The sequence below is a fragment of the Pungitius pungitius genome, chromosome 17 (genome assembly GCF_949316345.1).
Source record: "Pungitius pungitius chromosome 17, fPunPun2.1, whole genome shotgun sequence".
Classification (NCBI taxonomy): domain Eukaryota; kingdom Metazoa; phylum Chordata; class Actinopteri; order Perciformes; family Gasterosteidae; genus Pungitius; species Pungitius pungitius.
Window position 1 is genome coordinate 16990909 of NC_084916.1, and position 10904 is coordinate 17001812.

At 41.1% G+C, this 10904-nt stretch overlaps 1 protein-coding gene and 1 long non-coding RNA gene across 2 annotated transcripts; one reads left to right on the forward strand and one right to left on the reverse strand.

Moving 5' to 3' along the window:
• Positions 1 to 951: 951 nt before the first annotated feature.
• Positions 952 to 5631, forward strand: LOC119219012 (CMP-N-acetylneuraminate-beta-galactosamide-alpha-2,3-sialyltransferase 1-like). Its single transcript, XM_037473863.2, has 7 exons — positions 952 to 1147; positions 2190 to 2439; positions 2981 to 3177; positions 3261 to 3440; positions 3686 to 3710; positions 3811 to 3930; positions 4079 to 5631. The coding sequence occupies exons 2-7, from the start codon at positions 2212 to 2214 to the stop codon at positions 4244 to 4246; spliced, it is 918 nt and encodes a 305-aa protein (XP_037329760.2). The 5' UTR covers positions 952 to 1147; positions 2190 to 2211; the 3' UTR covers positions 4247 to 5631.
• Positions 5632 to 6080: 449 nt separating this feature from the next.
• LOC119219064 (uncharacterized) lies at positions 6081 to 8362 on the reverse strand. Its single transcript, XR_005120462.2, has 2 exons — positions 7522 to 8362; positions 6081 to 7426 (listed from the first exon to the last, which is right to left on the reverse strand). It is a non-coding gene; the product is annotated as an uncharacterized LOC119219064 (long non-coding RNA).
• Positions 8363 to 10904: the final 2542 nt, after the last annotated feature.

The window sequence follows — 10904 nt, forward strand, 5'->3', positions numbered from 1 at the left end:
GATTTCTTTCTAATCTCAATGTATTTCAGGATACTAAAATGATAATGTCACTCTTCAACTTCATCAGTGATTGGCTAATGGCTCCTTAGACCGAGCCCAGCTGACACAAGCGGAGAGGACGTGCAGGAAAAGCATATATAGATATTTTAATTGACAAGTTTTGCAGAGTAATAATCCTTATGTCTTTCTTGCATATAATTTGTACATAAAACATTTAAAAAACTAAATAATGTACTGCTTTACTAGGTTCAAGGAAGTGGTTCATTTGTACGGGTTAACTGTTGGTATTGAACATGAAGTAATAATCCTCAAAGAACTTCAGAAACTATACCAATGTGAATAGGAATTCAAGTGCAACACCTGATATTTCACGAGTCCAAAACAAGAACTGATGGAACTGTTGGCCATCATCATGTCCTGGTGGAACATCTTCTGGTCTGGAGGTGCCTGGAGAGCTTCGAATTAGAAGAAGCAGGTGAATCGGGTAAGTTGAGGTGACGACCTCAACCATGAGGTTTCTCTCCAGCAAACCCAGAACGGCATGTGGCTCGAGGGGTAAGCTGGGCTTATGTGATTGGTTGAAAATGAGGGCGACATCTGATTGGCTACAGATAGGTCGCTCTATAAAAACACACACAGATGTGAAGCGATCCGCAAATCGCAAATAAATGCAGTGCGATCCGCAAATATAGATCGTAATTTATTCATGTGTGCATTGAAATTTTCTTTTTTTATGTATTATTCATAAGTTATTTTATTTTCCTTATGTGTGCATTTGTGACCTTCCCGGGTTGTGAGTCGTTTCGGGTGCATTTGCAGTTATTAAGACTGAACCCATATTTAACTCCTCTATTTTCGGCTGACACTAAATGTCGTCAACTATAGGTGTAACAGCTGTCTGCCAATGTGACAGCGCATTAACATCTGGACCAGGAGGCGGGCCCCGCGCACCTGTCGGGTGCTTTGTGAGAGAGACAGGTAAATCCCTCCCGACAGGTGCGCACTGTGCTGAGTCGCAGCGGCATAAAACCGGTCCCTTGTTGAACCTCCGCAGACTACAGACCCGAACGCAACGGAGCCCCTCTTTCAAATCACAAGTTTAGTCTTTTGGAGTCCAATTAACTAAGTGGGTTTGCCGTCTGTTCAGGTAGGACCAAACTAAAGCATTAATAATTCAACAAATTATGAAAAATGTCAATAATTATGATAGTAATGACTGGAATAAACTCCTCGTATTTTTTGTTATCAAAACAGTAATTAAAAAACGTCTTTATTTTTGATGAATAATTAATCGTGAGAATAAAGAATAAATATTTCGTAGGTATATATATATATATATGTAAATCTGATATAAAGTTTATGGAGTTTGGCTCTGCAATGCCAAACTGTGCTTTTTTTACGATTATATGTTCAAACAATCAATTTGAGAGTTTATGGGAGTTCCCTTTTTTTATGGATGTACAAATACCGACTCATCTTTGAATTAGAACTTATTTAAGTTATTAATAGACCGATTCTCTTCTCCCTTTTTGATTGTCAAATTGGAGACCTGCAGCTGAAAAGCTTCCTCTAGATTTCATACCTATTTGTGTTGCATCATGTGTTTGTTTTTTTTATGCCCAGTGGTGATATTTCTCGAGTATTTGATTAAAGGCAGAGAGTTACCCAGGTGGCTTCTGTATTCCTCCACTAGATTTTAAATCTTGTCGACCCTTTTCAAAAACACTTTTAACAAGAGGCAAATATGTCATAAAAAGATATAAAACTTTTGTGCAAAGAAATGTTTATTTCTCAATGGATCATTGACACTGAGCTCAAACCACATCGGAGGGCATGGCCAGAACAAGCCTCTCTCCCTTTTGTACTGCCCCGGGGCGACGGTGGCGCATGGAGTAGTGTGATGTGCTGGGTTTGTACCCCGGCTGCCTCATGCACCATGTTGAAGTGTCCCTGAGCAAGACACCTGACCCCTAGTTGCTCCCCAGGCAAAATGTGACACATGGCTTGTGATGCAATGTAAGTCGCTTTGGGTAAAAGCATCAGTTGAATGTTCAATGTAACTCAACCTCAACGTGCTGTTAAAGTGAAGTAAATGATTGATTCAATTGTAAATATGATACCACACATTGATTGAACCTACTTCATAACGTTCTGCCACTGAGCGTAATCCTTTTGTGTTTCATCTGCAGATCGGAGCCTCGCACATCCAAGATGAAAACAAAGGCGCGCCTGCTCATTTTATTTTTGAGTGTTTCTGCTATTTGTGTTTTTTGGGGAAAAGTCTCACGATATGTTTCGCCTGAGAAACAAAGGTCCTGTGCTTGTGACCAATGTCTGTTTGAAAACGATACGTTGGCTTTTCAGCGTTTGAGGAAGTTTCCACAACCATTTTTGTCCAAGAACTCCAATCTGTCAGAAGAGGATTTCAACTGGTGGAGAGTAAGTTGTGACTTTTGAAGATCAGAGTCCCTCAACCTGCAGCTCAAATCCAGATCAGAAAGTCAAACACTTTCACGTTCGACGGGCATTTATTGGGGACAATGGAAGTAAATCTGTGTCATCGGCTTTTTAAAGAAAAAGTTGATTGAATTTCTAGCATTGAATATTTAGGCGTTGAAGAAGAGGCGTATTGTGAGTGGCTGAACGCTCTCGTTTAGTTCGTGTCCGACACAGTCTGTTCATGTACACATACTGTATGTCAGCTGTCTATCACGGAATCTTACAGACACAAACCACACTGATGGCATGGAGAAGAGTTAAAGCCCCGTTATTATTGGACATGGATACAATCCGAAGCCCAAGGTGTTTTGGGTGCTCGCTCCTTTAGCTTGACGCACGCTCCTGACCTTGAATCTACAATCGATTGCTCTTCCTTGACGTCCCGGATGTTGTACTTGAATTATTTCATTATTACATTCAATGAGCCTTGAGTCTCTTTGTCTGAGTGGTTCGTGTGTGTCGTGTTTGGTGCTCCTTACAGGTCATACAGAGCGGAGGCGGCACCATCAGTGAATACAGGGGAAACGTGTCGAGGGTTTTTCAGCTGATCCCAGCCAACCCTCCTCTTGAAGAACCCGTCCCTGGCCGCTGCAGGACTTGTGCTGTGGTGGGAAATTCCCGTAATTTGTTGAAATCACACTACGGCCCTTTGATAGATTTCCAGGACTACGTCATAAGGTAAATGAGCCGAAACAAACGTGAATGATGATTTTCATCAAAGTCAAATCTCACATCTGTCTTTTTTTTCCCCAACCATTTAGAATTAACAGGGGTATTTCCAAAGGCTTTGAAGCAGATGTTGGCAACAGAACGACTCATCAGGTCATGTACCTGGAGAGTCGTTCTCAGTTGGATAACACCACTCGCCCGGTGCTGTTTACGTTTAAGATGAGGGATCTTGGATGGATTACGAGCGTTCTCAGCCCACAACCTTCTGGAAAGTGAGTCATTTCAGTTCTAGTTGAGATGCTGCGGTTTGTCATCTGAAGCCTTCCAGCCCGATAAGGTCCCCCAGCGGTACCAAGGGAGGAGTTGTGTTTCATTTGTGGTTTGATGAACAGTAAATTCAGGGCCAAACAACATGTCACTGTTATTTATTCATTTAAAAATGTATCTCTGCTTTACTTGCATCCAATCAATAGATGTTTAAGTTTGACATTTCATGCTTTTTCCAACATGTGCAAAGAAAATCCCTCTTCAACAAGGATTTGGTGAGTCTTATTTTTTACGTTTTAAACAATAAACATTATATGCTCCAGAGGTAATTGTTAATAAAAATACATTGAAAGCGTAATTCTGATTTCATGACAGGTGATGGTTGTTAACCCAGCTTTCATGAGGAATATTCATCACGTGTGGCTGAAGAAGAAAGGAGCTTATGCCTCCACCGGCTTCATGGCTTTGGTTCTTGCCCTGCACATCTGTGACGAGGCAAGTCCCTTTTGGAATGGAGTGAATATCGGAGTGAAGTGGAAGCTAATTTCAATGAAGAATATATCACATGATCTTGTGTTATTTAGCTAGATTTATCTTCACCTTCATCTTCTGACTGTAAAAATGCTTACCTTTGTTTTCCCAGGTCCATGTGTTTGGTTTTGGAGCAGACAGTGATGGAAACTGGAGTCATTACTGGGAAAAAATCCCCAACAAAAAAGTAAAAACCGGAGGACATCCTGGAAACGCAGAGTACGAAATGATCATGGCGCTGGCAAAGCATCAAGTACTCAAGTTTTATACGGGGTGGTAAAGTGTCTCTCAGCATTTAACTTATTCAAGTCTTGACAATGGATTCATTACCAAGCAAGAGAAGACCAAGACGGCCTCAAGAGACATCTCTTCTCGGATCGTCTCCCCCTAACGGAACCAAGGGAGAACAAACTAATCTACACGTGTTGTGAGTCTTTGTGTTGATGTCGGTGTTTAAACTACACAAACTGCTTCAGAGACATTGACTCCAAATGGATTCGGATTCATTGAAGGATCTAAGAAAGACATGTTTTTATCTACGTTTTCTTATTAATTGTATTTTTGTTGTAATGCACCACATGAATGCAGCAGGGAGTTCTGGGGATTTTACATACAATTCACATTGCTGATATGAAGCCACAATTTTTAAAAGGTCTAATTACAATTTAAGTAAATATTAACACCGTTTCAGTTTTGAAAGACTGATGGGTTTCTTCGTGTTACTGACTGTACATGGGTATACTATATAGATTATATAACTCACTGTAGGAGTGTCTTCCAGTATGTGACAACCATATTCTAACGAGTAATGTAGACTAAAGGTCATAGAGGAAAATGAGCCATAATGTATTGTGAAATAGAAAGAAACGACTTGGGGAAATGGTGAAGGATACTGGACTACATGACTTCCTTGTTCATTGTTTGTTCTCATATTGTTCTTAACTACAGGTATCTTTTTTTTGAGTAGTTTTTGAAAACAAGATTTTTTAAAAAGCCTCATGAAATAAAGGGAAATAAGCCAAGCTTTAAATTCCAACTAATTTTTCAGCAAAGTGTGCCATGCAGCTGCAGGTGTTGGGAGGCATCAACAGGACAGGGTCAGGTGAGTTCACGGGAGGCTTGCGCTTGTTGACTAATTGCGTGGCCCTCTGCACATGATGTGTGCTGGACTTCTGCCGAAAGAGGGAGTTGCCAACACTGGTTCAATAAAGAGAGAATCCTCAGAGGTGACGGTTGTATCTTTATTGACGACAAAGTCCGGGCTGTCAGACTTTTATTGCTTCGTTATGGCTCAGCAGCCAATGAAGTTGAGCAATCATCAACTGTAACATTGAGGACGACAAAGTCCGGCTTGTCGGATCTTTGTTGTAAAGCGGGCAGTGGTTTTGTCAGTCAACACCAATGAAAACACACACTGCTCAATTGAATATGAAGGCAAATGGCCTGTATTCAGACTCCATTGAACCCCACTTAATCAACATTAAGCTCGAAATAGTTTCTCACTCCCCATTTGGTGGATTATTAGTTCATAAAATCCATCTGCCGCTCTTACTTGTGAAGACGTTTACCACAGCGTCTAAAACTCGTCTTGATGGGCCTTCGGATATCTGCGGCTCTCAATAACTGAGGGCTGAAAGACGGTTCCGACTTTATGTTTCCTCAGTTCTGTGATATCTTCGCTTACAATTTGGCACAATGTATTTACATGCAAAGTCACAGCAGAGTTGAGCTTTTTGCCGTGCATGTTGAACAATACAGGATTGAAGTGTGGATGCAACATGGGTTTCAGCCTTGCCTGCAATGAATGGACAGTAAAAGATTAGATTAGATTCAACTTTATTGTCATTGCAGGTACTGAGACAACAAAATGCAGTTTAACATTTAACCAGAAAGCGTAAGAAAGCAGATAAAGGTCTAGCACATATGTGATATTTAGCTACATGAGTAAACATATATCAAACTAACAATACACCGTGGTGCAGAGTTCAGAAGGGAAGACGGGGGCCCTGTAGCGCCTCCCAGAGAGGGGGGGGGGGCGGGGGTTGTGCTGGATGGTCTCCATGGTGGGGAGGGAGGAAGCAGGGCAGTTTTCACCACCGGAGGGAATAAAACGATTTAATAAAAAGGTTTATGTTTTATTTTGGCAGGCAGTGCCTTGCCTACCCAGACTTCACGTCACTGGTCCTTAACGGGTTGCAGCTTCACGTCACAAGAAACAAAAGGTGTCGAGTCCTGGTTATTTCTAATTGCAAATAAGAAACGGTATCTCTTTTTACCAATTCTTTCAATTTGTTTGACCAGTGGTCAGGCCCCAAAATATACTGTATAGTAGAAATGTCACTGTTAAAGGCCTTAAACCCTGACTTGAGTCTGTGAGGAATTCAAATGATATAAATAAATAAATATATAAATATGCTTTTCCGTTAAGTCCTGCCTGTCATACCCATGTTCTGCCACGTTCTGTCCTCATGCGTGTTTTAGCTACGCTTGAAGAAGCACTTTAGCCAATTGCTGAATACATTTTTAAAGCCTCCTTCTGCGCCAGAGAAGTTGCTAGATTATTTGCTAGTAGGAATCAGGAAACGTTTATTGCCATCATATGTCAGCCATACAAGGAATTTGACTTGGCAGTTGGTGCATGAAAGCAGACAGTACGACAATGGACAACAGACAACATAAGGAATAAGATAAAAAACTAGAATATAATACAATGCGATGGGTTAGTAATCTAAAGCTATGGGTTAGTTAAGTTAAACAAATAAATAAAGATAAAGTGCACCATCCAACAGAAAGTGAAAAGTGAAAATGACAAAGTGTATGTGTATGTAGAGAGTGAAGAGTCAGGGGGGACCGAAGGGAAGAAACTGTTAGTGTGGCGGGAGGTCTTAGTCCTGATGGACCTCAGCCTCCTGCCGGATGGAAGGGGAACCAATAGTTCATGTCTGAGGTGAGAGGGGTGGGCTCCAATCATGGAGAGACGGCAGATTGCAGCCAATCACCTTTTGACCTATGACCTATTTGCAAAGCAATGTAGATGAATGGGCCAAAAGAAACGTAACATAGTATTGCCATTTTGGGGGAAAACGTAACACGACTACGTCTATTACGGTGGACCAACGTAGCCATTTCACGCTTTTTATGGAGACTGGGTCGCACTACAAGTGGAAAGCATTATTTGATCTCATTTCTTTTCACTGCAACTTGTTACCCAAAGCTACCTTCGCTAAAGGACAAGACAAAGATCCTACTCTGTGGTCCCCCTCTACATACCACTGTCATTCCATAGAACCTTAAAATGATAATAACCACTAAGAAAAGTATAAATATTCCCTGTTCATTTTGCAGGTATTTTTTATGAGTAGAAGTTAATCTTGAATGAATATAGATGAGTGAACACATTCAAACAAGAACAGAGACACTGAGACAAACAGAAAAGGCCTCCTGGACAACGGCCCTTCACCTGAAGTAAAAGGGAACCACAATTAGTTGAATAAAATAAATCGATCGTTGCTGAACGTTGAGGCAAAACAGTTGTATAGAAGATCGTTGGCTTACATTGATGTGCCAAAGACTATTGTCAATATGTCACAAGTCCCTGCCTGTCATATGCACATCCTGTCTTCACGCCTGTTTCAGTTGTGCTGAGCCGCAGACGGAGGATTCAGGACCAGGGTCAGCGACACATTGTCACTGCAATGACCCCATGTGACCACTAGAGGGGGAGCAGCTGGTCGGAGACACATTGAAGCTTTCAGCAGGTTCTCGAGTATCAATTATTACTCAAACAGAAGATCCGGCAAAGTAAACTACTGTGATGTAATGGCCTCATTTGTGTCTTTATTTTAAATGACCAAAAAAAGAAAGAAAATAAATTGATTTAAATGGTTTTTGAAATCCAGCACGCGAAACACTTGTTTTGAAGAACGAAAAGAGAAGAAACCCTGGTAGAACTGAGGTGGTCGATCTGTGTTTTGGCTTCAGAGTTCAGCTCCGCCGTTCTGCGACTTGATATCTTCGGGGGAAACATGTTTAATATGTAAACGTTTACCTGGCGAGAGGAGCTGCAGAGCAAACTATGTGCTGACGTTGCTGGTGCCTCAGCAGGATTACACACATCCACACAATGTGCTCCATGCATACGCTGATCGTTGAGGTAGTGAGTGCATTAAAAGTGTTTGTTACAACTTGAGTGTAAAAAGAGGAATTGTTTTAGTTTGAAAAATACAAAAGGAAACCATTCCATCCATTTCTGCGGGTGATTTTCAAAAGGCAGAGCTGCTTTGGAGTGACGTCGACCCAGAAGTCCCGCTTGCGGTCTCCGGATGAACGCGTGCAGCGGTGTGATGTCCACTGGAGCGGCGTCACGGCGGGGGACTCCTCGGAGACACGGGAGGCCTGCGGTCACTCGGAGGCGGCCTGCTCCTCCACGCCGGCCTGCGCCATGAGCTCAGACACGTTGTTCTCAAGGTCATCGATGCGGGTTCCCATCTCGTCGAGTGTGGGAGTGAAGGAGAGACCACTCTGACTAATGAGGATTCACAAGCCGTTTGTATTATAAATAATAAATACATATATAGAAATAATGACAACTATTAGAGCTTAATCATTAAACGGTAGAATAAATTAAAATGACAATAACATTTTTGTACGGTATTCATTTCAAAGACCAAGTAAGCTTGAGTTTCATAATTAAAATATATATATATATTGAATATAGAAGACCCCAAAAAGGAGGAGCTGGCTAGATGAACTATGACCGAAACAAAACCGGAAACCGGTTCCGGTGTTATGGATAAATCTGCTACACCGTGAAACAATGACCCTCCTACTGATACAAATAACAGAGCCCCCTACCGGACGTTTTAGGCTGGTTCACGTTTAGGTAGAGAGTCATTTACTCCACAAAACACGAGTAACGTAACCACGTTCTGCACAACTATGCGAACTTGATCCAAAAACAACGCTGCGTCGCCTCGTTCAACGTTAAACCGGAAATGCCGGAGGAAAAGCCAAGATGACAAAGCGTTAAAGCAGGAACCACTTTCCAAAAAAAAAAAAAAAAGATAAGAGGATATTTTTGGACTCCAGCTGATCCGACATTGCCTGGAATCTCCCTTGAAGTCGCTGCATCGTCTCCTCCATCTAAAAGCAGAAAACAGCGGCAGTTAATGAATGCAAATGTGGGCTCGAGCTGGAACAACACGCACGAAAAACAACTTACCGCCGCTGTCAGATGTGAAGCCGCTTTGTCGTTGTCTGGTTTGGACATATTCTCCTCCACGGCACGATGATCTTTGGACGGAGTCTAAATTTGGGACATTGGATGTTTTTTTGTTAGAGCGTGAAAAATAAATCCCGACTCACTGAGTCCCACAACTTTGTGGTGAAACGAGTTGACGGGAGTGAAAAACCGCGGGGGACTTCCGCTGTTTCTTCTCCTTTCACAATAAAGGTAATTTCGTGAAACTAGTTCATGCATTTGTTACTTCTAGACTGGATTACTGTAATTCTGTGTTAAAAAGTAGGATGGGGGCCAGAGAGCCTTCAGTTATCAAGCTCCTCTTTTGTGGAACCAGCTTCCACTTTCAGTCCGGGGGGGGGGCAGACTCTGTCAGCTCATTTCAGATGAAGCTTAAAACGTTCCTCTTTGATATCGCTTATAGTTAGGGCTGGCTCAGGTTAGCCTGGTAAAAACGTGTACTAATACATGCAGTATTGGAGAGTGCAACAATCAGATGAGAGGATAATGGATACTTATTTTCTTTGGTCTAAAATAAACAAAATACATTACCAAACATGCCACACAATTTAGCATTTCATACTGAGTGGCCTTCAACAATATATAGCAGCAATTACGAAAAATAGTTTGAGCAGGTATGATTCGTCTTCTGCAACCCCCATGACGGGCAAACGCTTTTATTTTGAAGATACATTTCCTACGGTTCTGGTCCCATGCTCCCTTACTGTGGCCAGCTTGACGTTGGCATCCGCATTGGTACGAAAATGGGCAGGGCGTTTTTATTAACTCTTTGTAAACTAGTTTATCCTATATGGAAGGTCACATTGTATTTTGGGTGATGTAGAATGGGAACTGGTCCATCTTCACACGCTGAGCTTCAGTTTTTCATATTAGAGATTGTCCTGGATCACAGTAAGAGATGAGAGGCTGAAGGATTACAAAAACATCAATAAATCTGCATAAACCGGATTTTTTGCAAATTAAAGTCACTCCCGCTGAATATGTTCATTTGTCTAACTGGTGTGGTGTCCTAAACAATAAGTACATTGAAATAAAACAGGTTGCATGACATTTTTTCACTTTACACATTCTGACTTTTTGTTTGAAAATATTTTTTGACCCAATATATTTTTGTTTTCAATGACATTTCTACACACAACGTTTTTTCTTTGTTTATCAAAAGGATGAAGTAAAACATAGGCAGAGAGAGTGTGTTTTTCATTTCTATCTATTCCCAATGGAGGATACCCTTCTATAAAATATGTATTTCCTTCATCACGGCTGGATAACTTCAACATGAGTGCTGGAAACTATAATTATGTCAGAGCACCACCAAGGATAAGCTATAACTACATCACCAAAACCCTTTTTAAAGCAAAGTAACTATCTTTGCACACTTACAACTCTCTTGAAGTCCAATTATTACAGCTTTGAGAATGCATGAAAATTTGTGCACTCAGTGGAATGTTCTTTTTATTGCCAAAAGTAAGAAAATAAAAAAACATGAGTAGCTTTATTGGCCATGTATGCATTTATTATATGTATTTTATTTTCTTCTGCATAGATCAAATTGACTTTGACTGTTTTTTCCTTTTACTAATGAAAGGTTAATACATTCCTTTTTATTAGTTCTTGATGGCTTGTTTCTGGTGGATGTGAAGTTCTCCTGTGTGCACCATTGTAGAATGGTGTCAAAACA